The 20047-nt window shown below is 43.7% G+C and overlaps 1 protein-coding gene across 2 annotated transcripts in view; it reads right to left on the minus strand.

Annotated features, from left to right (window-relative positions):
- Window positions 1–4724: 4724 nt before the first annotated feature.
- Window positions 4725–20047, minus strand: part of RBM47 (RNA binding motif protein 47) — a 168699-nt gene continuing 153376 nt past the window's right edge. Inside the window, exons 4-7 of one of the 2 annotated variants that reach the window (XM_061192194.1) lie at window positions 16218–17378; window positions 15136–15339; window positions 12158–12345; window positions 4725–7392 (exon numbers count right to left, since the gene is read on the minus strand). In XM_061192194.1, coding sequence (XP_061048177.1) covers window positions 7159–7392; window positions 12158–12345; window positions 15136–15339; window positions 16218–17346 — 1755 coding nt within the window. In that variant the 5' untranslated portion in view covers window positions 17347–17378 and the 3' untranslated portion in view covers window positions 4725–7158. Of the gene's footprint in view, window positions 7393–12157; window positions 12346–15135; window positions 15343–16217; window positions 17379–20047 lie in introns of both variants that reach the window. The other variant, XM_061192193.1, reaches the window with a different exon arrangement.

The following is a 20047-nucleotide window of genomic DNA, read 5'->3' on the forward strand; positions in this document are numbered from 1 at the left end:
TAGGAAGGGCCATAGTGAAGCTTCTGGCATGCTGGTCATATTTTTCATCTGGATGCTGGTTACATGGAGGTGCTCAGTTTGTGAAAATTTATCAAGCTGTATATGATATGTGCATAATTCTGCAACTATATTATTTTTTAATAAAAAGTTTTTAAAAAATCCATGTAAACTACTTGACATATAGTAAGTTACTGTCAACAATTCCTTTTCTCTCCGGCTGAGTGATCACCCTCTAAGGCTTTAACATTATTCCCAAACACAAGGAAAATGACAAACAAGAAAGAGAAATAGAGGGCAGGCTTTGACTGGGCACTTGATGGTTTAGATATTTGTACTTAGGGGTTAGGAAATTATACTAAATAGGTAATTTTTGCTATTGTCTCATGTTCAGAATGCTTCCTTCTATAAACGCTCGAGCACATTTAGAATCAGTTGCATTTCCAGAATTTCTCCTCTTAGGAGAGCATCTTATATGGAAAGGGGAGATTAGGTGCCTGTTGGGAAGCTGAGTTTGTATACGACTTTGTATGACTGAGAAAGTGTCAATGGCCATATTTGAATTGGGGTGGGGGTGAAGCTGATAGAAATAGCATTCCCTGGTGCCACCACAGTTTGGAATAAAAGTCCTGAGAAAGGAGAGGAAAAATCCCAGCAGAATGCAACTGGCATGACCCAATGTTATCATGGTACCATGAGCTCAAAATGTCTTGACCCAGCGCCCCCAGCAAGGGCATCTCAGAAACAATTGGGCTCCAGCAACTTGTCTTACCTGCCTCAGAATGACTAAGGCCTATTTAAGCCTTGTGTTTGGTTAATCATTAAAGAAGATTTTTGCCAAACAAGTAGAACAAGCCAAGAAAGAAGGGTGGCTAAAAATTAGCTCAGGAAAGGTCATATTTCTTGCAAATGCAAGGTTTGGTGTTGCTTTTGATTGTGGGTATAACTGTGTGGAATGGAGTCACAAGGATATATAACCCTGTTGAGGAAGCCAGTGCGTCTCTGGATATTTTACGTGGGACCCTCCTCTACCCTCACAGTCATCTGGAGGACTACGGGCCTCCATCACCTTTGCTGAGAAGGCTGCATTCCTGCGGCGAGGGAGAGTGCGGACAGCTTGGCCAATGTTTGTAGCTGCTGTTAAGACTCCAGAGAGGAAGGATGGAAGTCCCCAGAAGGTGGAACCTGGATCTAAAGAAGGAAGGGGTGGGAACCCTAAGAGCCTTGGCTGCCCCTACACTCTCCCATGGAAAGATCAGTGTTGGTGGGCATCACCTGGGGCCAGGAAGGCCGGAGAGAGGCAGTTGCCTGCTAGGGGAGTGCTCAGATGCATCATACTGTTGATTGCTAGACAATCCCTCAGCCTCTCAGTTTAGATAAATGCGGGGCACCCCCATTTTCTAAAAGAAACTCAAAGTCCTAAATTGGAATGATTTAGGGTTCTTCCTACTTCCTTGTTATGCAGGCCAAATCTCTTCCTTCCACAGTTAATAGGGGCCTATCAACCATGTTTAGTGTTGGAGGGAACAAAGGTTGTGTTTCCTCACTCCACACCCTTTCGCCTCCTTTTTTGAGGTTGCCACACTGAACTTCTTTCAGGTACTTGACTATACCACGCTTTTTCTTCTGGGCCTGGGCATTTCCTGTTCCCTCTTCTCCCTGCTCATCTGCCCTCCCTCCTACTCATCCTGTCCTTCTTTGCTTAGATGCCACTTCCTCCCCAAAGTCTTCTTAACCCCTTGCCCAGGCCTGGGTGGGTGTGCCTCCCATTTCATAGCCCTTGCAACACCGCCTTATCATGCCCGGGAGTTTCTGGAGGGCAGAGGGGGTCGATTTTGTTGATCATTGTCTCTCCAGTGCCTCATACTGTTCTGGCACATAGCTGGCATTCAACAAACGTTTATTGAAAAAAAAGGGTGAACAAAAGCATAAAAAGGTGTCAGATGGAAAGGCTTAATTGAGTTAATACAGTGGGGACGCATTCACACTACAGTTTATAAACAGGAAGAGAAAGGAAATAACTTTCTTGTCTATGACATACCAGGCTTTTTAAAGATTCATTAACTCATCTGATTTTCCCAATAATCTTATGAGGTCAGGATTATTATCTCTGTTTTACCAATTAAGAAACTGGTGCTCAGAGAGGCAAGCCGTCTTTTCCAAGGTCACACGGCTGGTAAATAGCAAAGCTGGAGGTTCAGCCCCTAGGCATCCCAACGTTAAGCCCAGCCTGTTCTACCAGGCCACAGTGCTTGACAAGTATTTAGGCAATCACATTTGGGTGTGAGGAGTTAGGAAACAGAGGAATACTGGGCACCTAGAGAGGGAAAACTAATGAGGAGAAAGAGAAGAAAGGCTGTATCCAATCTGATAGTTTAGAACTTGGAATTGAAGCAAAACTCAGCTCCTGAGTTTCATTCTGTATTTAAACCTAATCCTGCCCTTGACCTTGGATGGTCAAAGAGATGGAGAGTGTGTCAAGGAAGTGGTTGGGCAGGGATAAAGTGAATACATCTGTTATCCTATCAGTAATTTTTTTTTTTAAGGTGAAGATATACTTTTTGTATTTTTTTTTTTAGGGTCATTGTGCCAAATGTGATTTCATCAAAATGGCCATGCCAAATGTCACATTTCGTTTTTTAAAAAAACCCAACTCTGATATAAAGGTTGCCCAAAAGACTTTATGATAAATATTGGGCTGGCCAAAAAGTTCGTTCGGGTTTTCTGTAACATCTTATGAAAACCCCGAATGAACTTTTTGGCCAACCCAATATCATGTAGTATACTATATACGTCTCTTGAAAATAGTCAACTACCCTAATGCCCTTAAAACAGGGCCTGGCAAGCCAATAAAGTCAATTATAGTTAACAAAATATACCCAGCACAGTGCAGGCCATGTCACAGCACCCAATAAAATGTTGGACTGTCCATAGGATTACCCTTCATGAGAAAAGAAAAATTAGAACTTTGTTTTCTAGTTGTCTTGACTTCCAACTAAATAAGTGCTTATGCACGTTGTCTTGACAGATATTTTTGGAATTAAAACAAATTGGGGCATCTAGCCTAGTGAAGAAGCAGAAGGGTATAGTTGACTTCTTAACAATAGTTGTTTAGCCCTCTCCATAATCCTTGATACGGCATTGTAGATCGAATTCCTTAAATCCACCAGTGTAGACAATTTTAGCAGCTCACCTAGTGCTATGTCTTCCAGGCTGAAAGTAGGCATTTCAGCCATTCTTCCTTCAGTTCCCATTCCCCCAAGGAAAGAGGCTGCATTTGAAAACACACTAAAAGCCAACCAACAGAAAAGAAACTACACTTGGAGAAAAGCTTTTCTTTTCTTTTTGTAGACCGTGAAGTTGGTTGTTGGCACTACCAAATCTGTTCATGTCCAGGGTCAGTGTGCTTGCTGTTCGAAAGTATCTGGGACTTGGAGTCTGAGCGCAGATTTCTGCCCTGGTTCCTACCAGCTGTGGGACCTTGGCTGGTCACATATCTGCTCTGCATACTTCACTGAGTTCTTGTGAGGTCCCGCGGCAATGGAAGCCAAAGAGCCTAATGAATCACCCAAGCAAAGCTTTTATCCCCACCCAACACACTATTTACCTGCTTATTTTGTCTGTGTTCTCCCACTGGAATGTAAGCTCCACGTGTGCAAGGTTTTGTTGGTTTTGTTGATGCTGTAGCCACCGCAGCTCCTAGAACAAAGCCGGGCAGGGCATCTAGTAGAGGTGTAATATGCATTTTGTAAGACTGTTAATTCCTTTTCTGACAAGAGCGATCAAACTCTGATTCTGCAACTTGAGGAGCATCTGTACTCTTCTCTTCTCCTAGAACAAGAAGGAATCAGCAGATCTTGTTGCCCTTGAAAATATTGCCTAATGATCTGTCATCTTGGGAAGTTCCCTGGCCTCTTCTGCCTCTGAAAGAGCCTTCTTCCTTTTAAGAGGAAGCAGGAAGTTAGAATTCTAAGAAATGTGGGTCGGGAGGCCATGACCCAGGCTGCTCAAGACTAAGAAGGTAAAATTCTTAATCAACGGCAAAGCCACGTGGGGAAGTTTTCAGAGGTAATACCATTGACAACCTACCACTTTCCCTTGAATCATTTGATTGGCTTTGCTGATGGATCCTACCTGAAGTTAGTGATGATCTCTAGAGAAAAAGGCAGTATCCTGCTAATCTTGCTGGGTGCTGTGAAAAAGGTGAAACAGAGGGCTTTGGTTTCCGATGCGGTGACCAACATTAGGTCACGCCAGCACTTTCATGAGACCACCAAACAACTCAAGGTCACATCAACTGCCTCCATGTAGATTTCTGAGTGTAAAGCTCTTGGGATCATAAACAAACCAGTACCGAGAACAGTGACAGGCTGTGCCACATCCCATTCTAATCCAGATGCTGAGTAGTAGTTGAGTGCTCAGCTTTCTACCGCCTGGGCACAAGTTTGAAGACACTGATAATTTACAACTTTTACTATGTGCCTCATCTTCATTAGTAATTCCAAATCAAAGATATGATTTTCTCCAGCTGAAAATAATGAATTAGTCAGTTCCTTCTATGCTGTAAGGGTTATTCTAATTTTGTTAGAAAAAAAAATGTGTATAAAGAAAACACAATTTAAAATAAGGTCTTGAAATTGCTTTAAAGAAAGCTTTATTTACTACATACATCCTAAGAATGTATTGTAAATGAAGCAAGATCTAAATAAACTTAAAAGCTTTTCAAATACAATGCAACTAAAGATAACAACTAAACTGCTAGCACGTTTGAAAACAGAGAACTCGAAAGTTTGTTTTTTTTTAAAACATTTATATAGTTTGTTCTTAACCCTAAAAAAAAGTTCACATTTCAAGTTACAGACTTACCTCAGTAGTGTACATATGTGAAATGTTTTTCAAACAACAGGAACAGACAGACCATAGGTAGGTAGGAGGCTCACTGATACTTAACTGGCTATGTCAGCAACATTTATTTTTAAGGTAGTTTGGTAGTTGCCATGTTAAGACACCATTTTTTTCCTTTTTCTTTTTTGCAAATAATTTACAGGCACATGTAAAATACAGTAAGACCCCTGGGTCAGTCTCATCCAGTGAACCTCTGTGATAACTATCCTTCACTGGAAGGAGAGTAGGAGAGTACTTCTTTCATACAAAGTCAAAGGATGGGGATCTAATCCAAACTGCATTTTGTTGGATTACTCATTACAACAGATTTGAGTTTGGATGCAGTTTGCTGGGTACAGAATCAGGAACATTGCACAATTACTTTATGTCATGTAAGAACGATGGAAAGGAAGGTTAGGAATGTTTAAAGGCCTTCGCAGGCGCTCAATAATTTTATAGAATAGTTAAATAAATATTGCTTATATATAAAAAATTCAACCCACCCTAAGATGAGGGAAAAGAGGGCATTTGGGAATCTCTTAATTTAAAATGTAAAACAAAACTAAAACGTTTGCTAAGGGCACTATCCTATTATTAATCCACAATAAGAATGCAGCCATCAGCAAAATTCAGTGAGTAGAAGGTTTGATGGAATCTCCAATATGACATAAAAACACAACTGTGGCCGTGCCATCTATTGCACACCTCACTTCCTTGATAGAACCTTTAAAAAAAAAAAATTCCAAGTTGGTGTATTTCATAAAGTAGATGACAATCTTAACATTTTACTGTATTTTACATTCACTCTGCTAAACAAAGGCCTTTAAACAGGCACGAAACACTGCAACAATACATTTACTTCCTACTAAAACAAAACTGTTCAATAACATTGAAATAAAATGGTTTCATTTTGCATTCAACTAGGTACCATGAACTTCTGCAACATAAAACAGCTAAAAACAAGCATTAGGAGATATTTACAAACTATCTTTTACTCCTGCAGGTCTCTCCTCCTCCTCCTGGCTATGCACGCCCCAATTCAGTTCACCTGCCACGTGCATGGCAACGGAGGGAGGCCCTGTTCAATAAACATAATATTTCCAACACCGTGACAACCACAGACATTTCGCATGAAACATGATAAGGCAACTAGAAGCATATCTGCCGACAAGAGTCTTTCAGGGTCTTGTCTACAATAACATTCTCTGTCTCTACAAACTTACACTTCAAAACAAATATAATAAAATAAAAGCATTAGGAAAGGAATGAAAGTTGTGTATTGGACAATTAAATAGCTATGCAAAGATGTCTTATGCAAACTATTAAAATCTTGTGCTTACACATACTCTGCTATTGAAAATACCTCCCAACCAAACCAAATGCCCCCAAAAAACCAAAAACCCATAACAAAAAACCCCAACAAAAAGAAGTATAAAAGTCATCAATGTTTTCTCTGTCAGAGTAATTAATTTGTCCTAGACTTGCCAAACACGAAGGTGGGACTGGGAACAGGGGGAGAGGGTGACTAGTGGGTGGGGAGAGAACCTATCCAAGAGCAAAGGCACCTGGAGAAGGAGTAGGGACCCAGGGTGATGGTGGCAGGTGAGAGAGCTTTCCAGTGTTTGGACTCAGAAGTGTGACAAGTCTTTCAATGTTGGCTTAAGGAGAGGTCGAGTGTTTAAAAAACAGAACCGTCATGGATAACACATAGTAACACCCGTCAACTTTTAATTCCAGCAGAAATAGAGGTTTCACTCATTTTAAAATTGCACTTTCCAGTATAACTTTTAAAATAACGTTTTATGTAGTATTTTTAAAGCACTATTGTTTGTATCTTTAAATATTGAATATATTTTTCAAAATAGTTCCCTAGCTGCTCAAGTGTGCTTTTTAATATATAGTTGATATATTCACTATTGAAGGTACTACAAAATAGAAATCTCTGGAGTGCAGAAGTTAAGAAAATAACCTTCATACTGAAAATATATCCTTAAAAATACAAAAACGAAAACCTCTATACAAATGTACTACAGCATACAAATTTTTAAGAGATGGTGTTTAAGGCACAAACCATTGCAAGCCTCTTAGAAATGTACGAACACAGGTCTGCTGAATTGAAAACAGTCTTAAAAAACTAGTGAAAACTTCATGTATATAAAATATTCCAGTATGGTATCTGATAACATTCTTCACGTTCGGGTTTCGTGTGTGCTAACCCAACACGTTCTTTCTTCATAAATAGTAAAGTGTTCCTTCAGTGGTCATGGTGGGTGGATCTCAGTAGGTCTGGTAGACGTCGTGGATGGGCACCTGGATAGCAGCGGCGGGGAAGGCCTGAGGTATGTAGCCTGCGTACCCGCTGTAGACGGCGGCCGCCGCGTTCTTCTGCAGCGTGGCGATCGTAGCTGTGGTCGGAGCAGCAAATGGCACATAACTGGCCCCGTAGATCCCGGCAGCGGGAATTCTCTGAACGTTCGGAGCCACCGTGTACACTGGAGTTATTGGGCGGCCCTGAGGAGGAGGGAGAGAAAGAATCCTTACTGATCACGTGTAGCTACCTATCCATTCATTCATTCATTCATTCATCTCCCAGGGGTCTGGAGGAGAAACAGACAGAGAAACAAAAGTTGCCATTCTTGGGCTTCCCTGGTGGCACAGTGGTTAAGAATCCGCCTGCCAATGCAGGGGACACGGGTTCGAGCCCTGGTCCGGGAAGATCCCACATGCCACAGAGCAACTAAGCCCGTGCACCACAACTACTGAGCCTACGCTCTAGAGACGGCGAGCCACAACTGCTGAGCCCACGTGCCGCAACTACTGAAGCCCAGGCGCCTAGAGCCTACGCTCTGCAACAAGAGAAGCCACTGCAATGAGAAGCCCGCGCACCGCAATGAAGAGTAGCCCCCGCTCGCCGCAACTAGAGAAAGCCCACACGCAGCAACGAAGACCCAACGCAGCCAAAAATAAATAAATAAATTTATTTAAAAACAAAACAAACAAAAGTTGCCATTCTCAGGGCAGAAAGGCAGAGGGGTAGACAAACAATAACTGTAAGGGAGTGAGACAGGAGCCATTAAAGTAAGGTGAAGTTGCATCCTCAAGGCTCATTTGAATTCAGCTGGTGACACTGACGGAATTGGAATGCTCAGGGAAAGTTCCAATGCTCTGGAATCTTCTGCCCACCATTCCACGCAATCAGCCTATGCCCCAGAGTGAGCGAGAGATGGAGAGTTGAGGTCCACCCTTTACTCAGTTGATCTCACTGTAACTAAGAAGAAATATTTTTCCTAAAATACATGCCAGCTGCCTCAACTCATACTTAACTGAAGAAACATGATGTTTCAAGAACGGAGAGAAAGAAGCATAGTCTGTGACAACTTTATGGAACAAAGTACACAGATCTCCAAAGGGTCAGCTTCTTAAGCTGTGACCTAAAAAGATTGTGACCAGACATGATTTTCAGCAAATGTGATCTCTTCAACCATCTCCCACCTAAGATATGACACCACTATATAAACAAATTGCTGTAGAAGGTTCGAGAAGGAGCCAACTAACTTGAGGAGCCAGAGAAAGCATCTCAGACGTGGAGACATTTGAGCTGGGTTCTGAAGAATAAGGTGGGGTTTCTACATGAGGAGGAAGTGGGGAAAGACAAGCTAACTGAAGCTGCCTCACTGCAGATGCCATGCTGGCTCTGAAAGTCCCTGCTGCTTCCTTCCCTCCACTTGAAAGTGTAACATACTATGTTTTCAGAACAAATAGGAGTATGCAGGGAAGACTGTGGTTCAGTATTTCCCGAAGTGTTTGCTATGGAGCTCGTTCTCTGAGCTGCTTCATGGAAAAGTAGATAGATGTTTGGTAAAATAAAACACACATTTAACAAAACATCTGGTGCACCTTATGTTTCATAGAATGCCCTCTAGTACATGCTGCTGTGGTCTCCTTGTCTTAATGTATCTTTAAAATAAACAATTCAGGATATGTGAAATGGAGAATTAGATTTTAAAAAATTACTTCTTCCTGGATTTTTATAAAGCAATTACTTATCATTCCTCTACAGTACCTGCAAATCAGAGTCACAAAATTATGTTCAAAGGAACTTCATAACCTAAGAGTCATTTCTTTTAACTGTAACCAAAATAATAATTATACTAAATGATAACAATAACAGAGAGATTATAGTCTGCTAGGCACTATTCTAAGTGCCTTATTTGTATGATGTTATTTTTCTTTGAAAAATATTTTTTTACCTATTTCTTTTTTTTTATAAATTTATTTTTTGTTTATTTTTGGCTGCATTAGGTCTTTGTTGCTGCGCGCGGGCTTTCTCTAGTTGCGGCGAGCGGGGGCTACTCTTCGTTGCGGTGCGCAGGCTTCTCATTGCGGTGGATTCTCTTGCTGCAGAGCACGGGCTCTAGGCACGCGGGCTTCGGTAGTTGTGGCTCACGGGCTCAGCAGTTGTGGCTTGCGGGCTCTAGTGCGCAGGCTTAGTAGTTGTGGTGCCCGGGCTTAGTTGCTCCACGGCAATCCTAACCACTTCACCACCAGGGAAGTCCCAGTGACACAGCTTTTAAGCAAGGGGATGTGTGACTCTGGAGCCTGTGCGTTTAGCCTTGCATTATCCTGCCTCCTACAGTGCAGTCACAATGAATATCTTATTAGAAACGCTTTATGACCAGGCAGACAATCTTCGAACTGGGAAGACTGTGGTTTACAGCAAGACAGCAAGCCATCTTTTCCAAATGTGTGGACATCTCTAATGACAAATGCACAAAGGGAAGGAATCACAGGGAAGGTGACATCTGAGAAAAACCTTTCCATGTGCTACAGTGCAGCCCAACACCTGGGCTCAGGTGAGTGCAAAGGGGTTGGGCTGAGCATAGGGAGTTGGGGAGGAGGAGAGGAAAAGACCTCAATTTTTGCTCCTCTCAAAAAACGAATGGTTATCTTTGCTCTACCTATACCACCGACTTGTTGTGAAGATTGCGAACACTTTGAGAAATCAACGTGAAAAAATGATCGTCTACACCTGCAAGTTTTTTTAATTGCTTGCAAAGGCTATATGAAACTTTGGACATAAAATGGCTAAACAGGAACATCCCTGAGCACCTGCAAAACAGAGGAAGAAGATCGAAGGTGTTCCCCAAGAAGGTTCTGGAAGCCATGCTGGGAACTGATTTCCAGTGTTGCTCCACTCCAAAAAGTTTTCTATTTACCGATCCGTGGAGCTTAAAATGCTCCTTGGGAACTTCCCTGGTGGCACAGTGGTTAGGATTCTGTGCTCCCAGGGCAGGGGGCCCGGGTTCGATCCCTGGTCGGGGAACTAGATCCCACATGCATGCTGCAACTAAGAGTTTGCATGCCGCAACTAAGGAGCCCGCCAGCCGCAACTAAGATCCAGTGCAACCAAATAAATAAATGAATAAATATTTGAAAAAAAAAAAAGCTCCTTCCTCTGCTGCAATTTGGCAGAGAACACAGAGGCGGCAGAGGACTGAACGTGTCAGAGAACCCAGGTCAATGAACTCGAGGCAGGACACAGAGTACTTAGATCTGAGGGAGAGTGGCAGGGCCACACACACTCAAAGAAGCCATTCCCACGTTACAAAGGAAGTAGCTCCAGGCATTCTGCAGAATATACTGGAGGAGGAAACAATCTCCATAGGAATCAACTGTTAATGACAACACACTGAACAAATTCCCAAACCACAACTTCGCGTAAAGACCCCACGGCAGCATCCAGTGCAGACTGACATAAGATAGAAACAGTCTGCATTCCAGAACGTGATCATGAAGCCTGGAATCTGGGCTCCACCAGAACTGTGACCATGCAGCAAAGACCAAAGTTCACGAGTTTCTTAGTAAAGAGGAATTAGAAATTATTAGCAGAATTCCACTAAATAATGCCTGTAGGTTACTGTATATATTTATAATCAGGCCACAGGAATAACTACTTTGTGAGTCATTTCCAACCTATTCCTTTTTTTGGCTTTTTGCAGTTAAAGAATACTTGACGATATATTGATAGATAAATAAACTTCACATGGCCTGACCCTTTCTGAATAGTGCAGTCAAGACTGGGGCTCAGAGTGGGCAACAGCAAGCAAACAGCAGGCTACTGTGAGGGTTCACAGCCTGGCTTTGTTTCGGCATCACTGAGGAGCTGGGACAAAATATGGATTCTAGAACCCCAGCCCAGTTCTGCTGAACTGGAATCTTCTGGGGTTTGAATCTAAGAATCTCTGTTTTATCAATATAAACATGTCCCCTGGATAATTCTTACCCAATTAGATAAAAGACATCCCCGGCCTGAGTTTTTATGCTTGTTGATTGATACGGTAGTTGAGATTCACTGCCTCACAAAGGAGAGCTTCAACAAGATTATTTTTCTGTCTGGATGAATGATATATCACATAGGTATTCCCTGTGTGCTACACACTGCAGATACAAAGCAATGTAAGACGTAGCTCTTGCTCTGGAAGAACTTCGTTTTAATTGGGGAGATAGAACACACTGGCAGTCAAATGCGAAGTAATACTGTAGGTAATGAGAAGTACAGGAGAGATGATTTCCAAGGTGAGATGGATGGGAAAGATTCTAGAGAAGAAACCACAGAGAGGAGAACACTGTGAGTGAGTAGAGGTGGGGAAGGAGGATGGAATGGTAAGACTGGATTGGGAGGAGATATGGGAATAGTTGGGATATGGGATATGGTTGTTAAGAGAGGAGTAAAGGCAGATTTTGTAAAGTTTCATGTATCTTTACAGACATTTCTCTCTCTACAGGCACACATATACATATGTATACATGTATACATATGTATATACTCATACAGAGAGAGAGAGGGAGGGAGCCTGGAGGAAGGAGTAGAACTTTAAAGAACTCTTCATTGAACTATAATCTGGAATGGGAAAACGTGAACTATCTCCTGGGATTCTGTGTGTCAGCTCCTTAACAATAAGAACATGAGTTAAAAATTATCCAGTGTCATAAAAAAAAAATAGTATGTATAATATTATGACACTGTGAAAAATTACACATGCCGTTTTTGCATATTGCTTCCCATCTTTAATACAGTGACGATATTGGGGTAGTACAATTATTACTAAAAATTTTTCTGTCCTGCCATGATTTATCTTACAAAATTTTTCTGTCATCCAGTCCCATAGTTCTAACAGAGAGCTAGGCACACAGTAAATTCTCCTGTGGAAATATTAAATGAATCCACGACACAGGAGGCCTCACACAAACGCAACGACCGCAGCAAGAACCCTACCTGGAAAGGTGGTGGCGTGGACACGGCAGGGATGACGGCGGCGGCCGCGGCCGCGGCGGCTGGGTCTGGCTGCACAGCGATGGGGCTGATCATGTGCTCCATTGTGTGGATTTTACCATCTTCAATCATTTTAGGAGCCGGAGCTGCCTGAAACATGGAATACTGGGCCCCGATGGCAGGGATGGCCACTGCAAGAGAAGTAAGAAGGAAACACAGGTCAGTCATCCAGTCACTGAGGGAGGTCCATCACTTTCTCAATATTTTTAAAAACCAAGTTTAGCAGCCAAGGGCTCTCCCTGCTAACTAATGCTCCCTCAGTACAGGTGCTACCCAAGAGGAAGAGAGAGGAGGTGGCAGGTACCCCCCTCCCCTTGGCTTGACTTTCAAAAGGAAACACATAGGTACCAATGGGGTCTCCCCATAGATCATCAGGGAAGGAAAGCTTAGAGATAGCTTCCCGCACCCACATTTCCTACTGCTTCTAACAGAAAATCGCATTTTGACTCTTACTCTTGAGGTCCTACAGAGCAAGAAAGGGCCTTCTAATTCTGAGAAAACAGTCTCAGAATAAGAAGTGAGAGCAGAGGCTCGAGGCCCAAGAGTGTGAGAAGGAGACTGCTGGTTCCTTATCACTCATCTAACTCGTTACCAGACCCGCTGCCCTTTTCGCTTTCACCACATTTTAAAAAGCTGGTGCTGTTGAGGGTTTCATTTTGAGAACTCAGAGGTCTGTGTACATCCTCCCCAACCCACATTTCAGATTTCAATATTACTGACTCAAGGAAAAATACATAATAAAAAATGGAAAATTCCCTAATTTTCTAATGGCCAGTCATAATAGCAAAGCAGTAGAGTGACTGCTTTTTTTGGTGGTACCTGCCAATTCAAAGACATGTTTCTGTGAGTCAAGTCCAAAGGGCTCATTTCAACCAGAGATCCAAACAGACAGCAGTTATCGAATGTCAATGTATGATAAGGAGAGGTAAAAAGAAAAAAAAAATACTAGCCCTGATTTGGGGGAGTTTGCGTGAGTGTGTGGTATGTGTGTGTTGCAAGAAAGAGCAAGAATATTGAATGCATACACAAAGTAACCTTTCACTTATGTTTTTTCTCCAACTGTAAGTAATTTCTTCTAATAAAAGCTGAGGATATAAGGTAAAGAGAAATGACTGTGGGCTAAACAATGATATAGCCATTCAATAAAATATACCTAAAATCTTAACCAAATCTTTTACCTGCCTTTCCATCCATATGATCTTGTGCCCAGATACTTCACTACTGCCCTGGTGTTCCTCCTAAAATACATAGTTCTAATTTTCTGGATTAATCAGAAATAGAGGTCAAGGGGATAGGGCCCAGAAAGGGTTATAAGTTTGAGCTATATTTGAGTTATACTACGCAACTCTGGATTATTCTGGCTGTCAGCTACTCCATGCCCCAGAACACAACTATATGCTTAAAGGTTGTTTAAGAGTTCTTTTCTCTAGTTAAATCTTTTTTTTTTTTTTAACATCTTTATTGGAGTATAATTGCTTTACAATGGTGTGTTAGTTTCTGCTTTATAACAATGTGAATCAGTTATACATATACATATGTTCCCACATCTCTTCCCTCTTGCATCTCCCTCCCTCCCACCCTCCCTATCCCACCCCTCTAGGTGGTCACAAAGCACAGAGCTGATCTCCCTGTGCTATGCGGTTGCTTCCCACTATCTCTAGTTAAATCTTAAGCTAATGCCAACAGGAGTCCCTTTCCCAACAAGTAGAAGTGACACGTCTTGTATCCAGGCTCTGCTTTATGGAATTACAGAGAGAAACAGGATCTGTTTTACACTGCTTAAAGCACCAATGGCATTTATAAGGAAATCCAGTCTAAGGAGTCACTTACCTGAAGAAATTGCAGAATTTTTTCATAAGCATTAAAAAAAAAAAAAAAAAAATCACCGGAAGCTCTACTGGGAAAATGCTTTGTAAGCCCTATGTGGCCAATGCCAACCTACGCCCCACTCGCACAGCTCCCTTGAGTCTGTTTCAGCCAGGGGGAGGAGTGCAGACCTCAGGCAACAGAAAGTCAGAGAGGCTGAGCTTTGAAGCGAGGATGTTCTCAAAGGGTTCTTCAATCTTCCCTCCATGAAACCGGGAACAGGTCTGGAGGAGGGTCAGGGCGGAATTTCCCATGTGTTTGGGGGCTTGTGTGGTGTGTGGGAGTCTGTGCTATGCTCACACTGTGAAGTTAAAGAAAGCTCCTTGCAGGTTAGGGTCAGAAAGACCTGTTTCACATTAGGCAACCAATGAGCACTAACAATGTTGGAAAACTGGTTTGTGGGGCCTGGTTTGTGGAGGGTGGAAGCAAAGTTCAAGGTCCCTGGCTTGAATTACTTAAGTGTCCCTACCCCCAATCTACTGATCCAGCAAAAGGCGGAAATGAGAGCTGGAAATCAGCTGCAAAAACTTTCACTGCTGCTCCCAGGCATTCTGGTTTGTTAAGACCATGACAAGAGACAGTGGTGTTATTTGCTCCTGAAGGGGAATTTTCTACCCTTCCCAGCAACTCTCAGAACTAGCAAAGAAATGCGCCTTCTGGCTTCTGATGCGTGTGGTAGAAATAGGCTTGACTAAGGAGAAGAAAGTTTTTAGCTGGTAGAAGACACAGAAGAGACTCGTGTTCTTCTATCTCTGCACCCCCCCCATCCCAATCTGCCTAGTTGAGAATCTGCCTAATTGAAAAAAAGCCTAACAACTGGTGATACCCATTGGAAAAACCCACTATCGGAAAGTTTGACTTGAACGTGGTCAAAACTAGACTATCTCCCTAAATTCTAGATAAGAAGGCACAGGAGGCCACATTCCTTGCCTAATCTCCGGTTGCCTTTGAGAAGAGGAACCCATATGCAGATAAAAGTACCCAAGGAAGTCACTTCAAAGAGAGGGCTGGGGTTCAGGCTGAAAAGATCCATTCTCACTCCGGTTTATACTGACCTGTACCAGGTTTAATGGCAACTGGATTGACGGCAGAGATTTCCAAATTCGGTACAAGTTCATATCCTTTTTCTTGTTGTTTTCCTTTTCCTTCATGATATCGGCTATATATACCACGGCCAGCAGAATATCCCCCAAGGTAGGAACCCCTGGGCCCTGGGGCTCTGTTGCCAGCTGCACCTCGACCCCGGCCTCTTATGCTGCCTGCTTATAATAACAACACAAAACACGATGAGCTACCAATAGCAACAGTACAGGAGGCGGACCTCAGCTCAAGGTTCTTGGCACTTAGGTGTTTGCGCTGGCTCTAAGCTGCAAGTGGCTACACCTCTGCCCTTCAATGAGCTGGAAGATGGTTCACACCTTCTGTCCCAGCCTAGGTGCACCCTAAAATGTCTGCTTAACCCAAGAGATGAACTTGAAGGGTGAGTTCCTAGGACTGCAACTGCAACTCCAATAAATAAAAATGTTCACAGACTGTAACAAAGTTAGTTGTGGAAGGGGAACTGCTAGTCACCTTTCTCATTTTATGCGTGAGAAAACAAGCCTCGGGAGGTCAAAGGGGCTGACTTAAGTCACAGAAGCAGTTAATCAGAGAACAGGACCCAGAGGCTAAGCATTCTGCTTCCCAGTGTAATGCCTGGTTTCATTACAGGTAGCCAGTGACTACAAACAACAAAACAACCCAAACAAAAAACCCAACGACAACACTGTGCCCCCTAATCCCCAACATTCTAAAGACTTCATTTCACACGTAGTTTTTAACCTAAGAACCCAGAGCCTTGCGGACTAGCCCCACAGTGGGTAGGGCCTGGAAAGGCTGAGCCCAAGAAGAGCTTGCATGCGCCCACGATTCTACCACTCATCCCACACATACTAACAATCTGCATTTCTCTCAGGGCTGTAGAAGTGCATGCCTTAAGCGCCAGCAAAGAACAGAACCCAGAACCCACACCCACACGAGGGTGGGTAGGGGGGTCGCCGTCCACCAGCTCGGTAAATGACAGCCACCACACCCCTGATGCCGCCCGCCTGGCAGACGCGGATCCCTGGGCCTACCCAGGCAAGGAGTCCCCACTAACCTTTCACGAAGTAGTCCCTGTTGGGCCCAATGAGCGCGTTGTAGGGGTAGCCATAGTAGGCCAGCGTGTAGGGGTCGCAGGAGTACACGTAGCTGGGCTGCTGCACCATTGCCGCCTCGGCCGCGCCGCCGCCCTTGGCCGCCTTCTGGTAGCGGGAGTACTGCTCCTTGTCCACAGGCTTGGCCAGCGTCACCTCGAGGCACGAGCCCTCCAGCTCGGTGCCGTTGAGGTTGTTCATGGCGTGCACGGCATCCTCGCGGCTGGCAAAGTGCACGAAGGCGTAGTCGCGGATCTTCTTGACGCGCTCCACGCAGCCCGGGTTGAACTGGCCGAAGCTCTTCTTGATGGTGTCCTCGGTGGTCTCGATCATGAGGTTCCGCACGTAGAGGATCTTCACGGTCTCCATCACGTCCTCGTCCACGTCGATCTCGGGCTCGGCCCAGTCCACGGCGATCTGGTGGCCCCAAAGCTGGATGCGGCCGGGCATGAGCTTGCGGCGCGCCATGGCGGCGGCGCGGTGGCTCTCGTACTCGACGAAGGCGAAGCCGCGGTTCTTCATCTTGTCGGCCGCGCTGGCGTAGACGATCACGTCGAGCACGCCCTCCGTGACCTTGGCGATCTCCTCCAGGATCTCCTCGCGCTTCTTCATCTTGGGGATGCCGCCGATGAAGAGGCGGCAGTTGTCTACGCTGCAGCACACGCCGAGCAGGCGGCCGGGGCGGATCTCGTAGTTGTTGAGCTCACGCACGGCGCGCTTGGCCTCGTGCTTGTGGCAGTACATGACGAAGGCGTAGCCGCGGTTCTTGCCGTCGAAGTCCATCATGAGGCGCAGCTCGTAGATGCGGCCCACCGTCTCGAACACGGGCACCAGCTCGTCCTCGTACACGTCGCGCGGGATCTTGCCCACGAAGACCTCGCAGCCGCGCTGCGGGTGCGGGCCTTCCCAGCCGGGCGGCGGGCCGCCGTACTTGCGCTGCCCGTTCTCCTGCACCATGCTGTAGCCCGTGCGCTCCATCAGCGCCAGAAGCGCCGCCTCGTTGGGCGCGCCCGCCACGCCCTCGGGCACCTTGGCGGAGGACCCAGCGGCCGACTCGCTGCTCATGGCTGCGGTGGAATCCTCTGCGGTCATAATGTCAAAGGCATCCACGGCCCGGCGGAAACCTGAGGGAGGCAGGAGGGAGAGGGTGAGTGAGTGTGGAATCTGCACCGAGTTGAGTCAGAACTTGACTTTTTTTTTTTTTTTCCTTTCTTCTTCAAAGCCATACAAGACTCATGCTTAACTATCAGGTGGTTGAATGAGAAATAAGATGGAGACCGCTCCAGATATGCGGCAGCTCTAAAATAGTCTAAATTGGGCAAGGTGTTTTGCAGGAAAAACCAGAAGTGACTCGGAGGAAAAAAATCAATGAGCAAGTACTTCCGCTTAGTCAGTAACCCAACAGCTTTGAAGCATAGAGAACCTGCTCTCATCGTTGGGGAAAACTTCACGTTCTTGTGGCAGTTGGCAACATCTTTTGCTTAATTCCTGCACTGTCAAGTCAGACTGACTTCCTTTTAGTTACAGCATTTTACCCCCTTTATTTCTTTGACAGACAAAACCTCTTTCTTTGCTTTCTTTTTTAAGACAGCCTTTTTCATTTAGGAATGGAAGAAGGGCAATGTGTTTATATTGTTAAGGAAAAAACCGAGGAGGTGTTACTATAGAAGATACAGAGCTGTGTGCGGAAGCTTTTTACAAGAAAGAAATGGAACACCCACATTACCAAGGACTTGTCCTGGGAACTGTGCTAAGAGCTGGTAAGTCTGTTTTTACAGTGTCGTTCCCTATCAGCAAAATTCTTGGTATGAATCATTCATGGATTTGGAATCAGTGCACAAAAAGCTAGATTAAGTTCAGGCTGGGGGACCTGTGAAGCAGGAACGACCTGGTAAACTACACTATAGTTTTCAGAGAACTGTCACATGTATTATCTTATTCGATCTTCTTAATCTCCTTTCATGGGAAGTGATATTATCATTAGTCCCAAATGCCTATGGGGAAATAGGCTCAGAGAGGTTGGGTAAATTGCTCATTTCACACAGCAAGTATCAGCTCATATCAGGACTTGATTTCAAGGCGTATGGCTCCAGATTCCATGTTCTTTCTTTGAAACCAGTGCTGAGCAATAGAACTTTCTGTGACGATGGAAAACCTGTCACTAGCCACTTGTGGCTACTGAATACTGGAAATGCGACTATTGCAGAATTTTTCATTTTACTTTAAAATTAAATAGCCACACCAGTGCAAGTCTAAATCATGCCACCTTCACTCCTATAGCATAGGGCTCATGGAAATGATTTTAAGTTATACAGTGAGATTATCACTAGGAGCTTCGTATTTTGTGTTTGTAAAGAACAGCTCTGATTAGCTTTTTAAAAAATGAAGTTTAGTTCATTTTTTTGGTCTATGATAGTATTCAAGTAAATTCTATGGAAATTAAGAAAAATAAGAAAAAAAGTTATTCCTAATTCTCCTACCCAGTGATAGCCACAATTAAACTTTCCCATCTTTCTTTCAATAGTTTCTTTTGGTGGGTGGGAGAGGTGGAGCTGGGCTTCCAATAAATTTACATCCTGCTGCTTTACTTCATTTTACAAGCATTCTTCCACGCTCTTAAAACTGTAAAAACATAATTTATAATAGCTGAATAAGGTTTCATCATTCAACTAAATTTTTTCCATTTTTTATCATTTAAAAAAATTTACAAGGCCAGACACTATAAAACTCTTAGAGGAAAACATAGGCAGAACACTCTATGACATAAATCACAGCAAGATCCTTTTTGACCCACCTCCTAGAGAAATGGAAATAAACACACAAATAAACAAATGGGACCTAATGAAACTTAACAGCTTTTGCACAGCAAAGGAAACCATAAACAAGACAAAAAGACAACCCTCAGAACAGGAGAAAATATTTGCAGATGAAGCAACTGACAAAGGATTAATCTCCAAAATTTACAAGCAGCTCATGCAGCTCAATATTTAAAAAAACCAACAACCCAATCCAAAAATGGGCAGAAGACCTAAATAGACATTTCTCCAAAGAAGATACACAGATTGCCAACAAACACATGAAAGGATGCTCAACATCACTAATCATTAGAGAAATGCAAATCAAAACTACAATGAGGTATAACCTCACACCAGTCAGAATGACCATCATCAAAAAATCTACAAACAACAAATGCTGGAGAGTGTGGAGAAAAGGGAACCCTCTTGCACTCTTGGTGGGAATGTAAATTGATACAGCCACTATGGAGAACAGTATGGACGTTCCTTAAAAAACTAAAAATAGAACTACCATATGACCCAGCAATCCCACTCCTGGGCATATACCCAGAGAAAGCCATAATTCAAAAAGAGACATGCACCCCAATGTTCATTGCAGCACTATTTACAATAGCCAGGACATGGAAGCAACCTAAGTGTCCATCGACCGGTGAATGGATAAAGAAGATGTGGCACATATATACAATGGAATATTAGTCATAAAAAGAAACGAAACTGAGTTATTTGTAGTGAGGTGGATGGACCTAGCGACTGTCATACAGAGTGAAATAAGTCAGAAAGAGAAAAATAAATACCGTATGCCAACACATACATATGGGATCTAAAAAAAAAAAAAAAAAAGGTTCTGAAGAACCTAGGGGCAGGACAGGAATAAAGACAGAGACGTAGAGAATGGACTTGAGGACACGGGGAGGGGGAAGGGTAAGCTGGGACGAAGTGAGAGAGTGGCATGGACTTACATATACTACCAAATGTAAAATAGATAGCTAGTGGGAAGC

The sequence above is a fragment of the Eubalaena glacialis genome, chromosome 5 (genome assembly GCF_028564815.1).
Source record: "Eubalaena glacialis isolate mEubGla1 chromosome 5, mEubGla1.1.hap2.+ XY, whole genome shotgun sequence".
Taxonomy (NCBI): Eukaryota; Metazoa; Chordata; class Mammalia; order Artiodactyla; family Balaenidae; genus Eubalaena; species Eubalaena glacialis.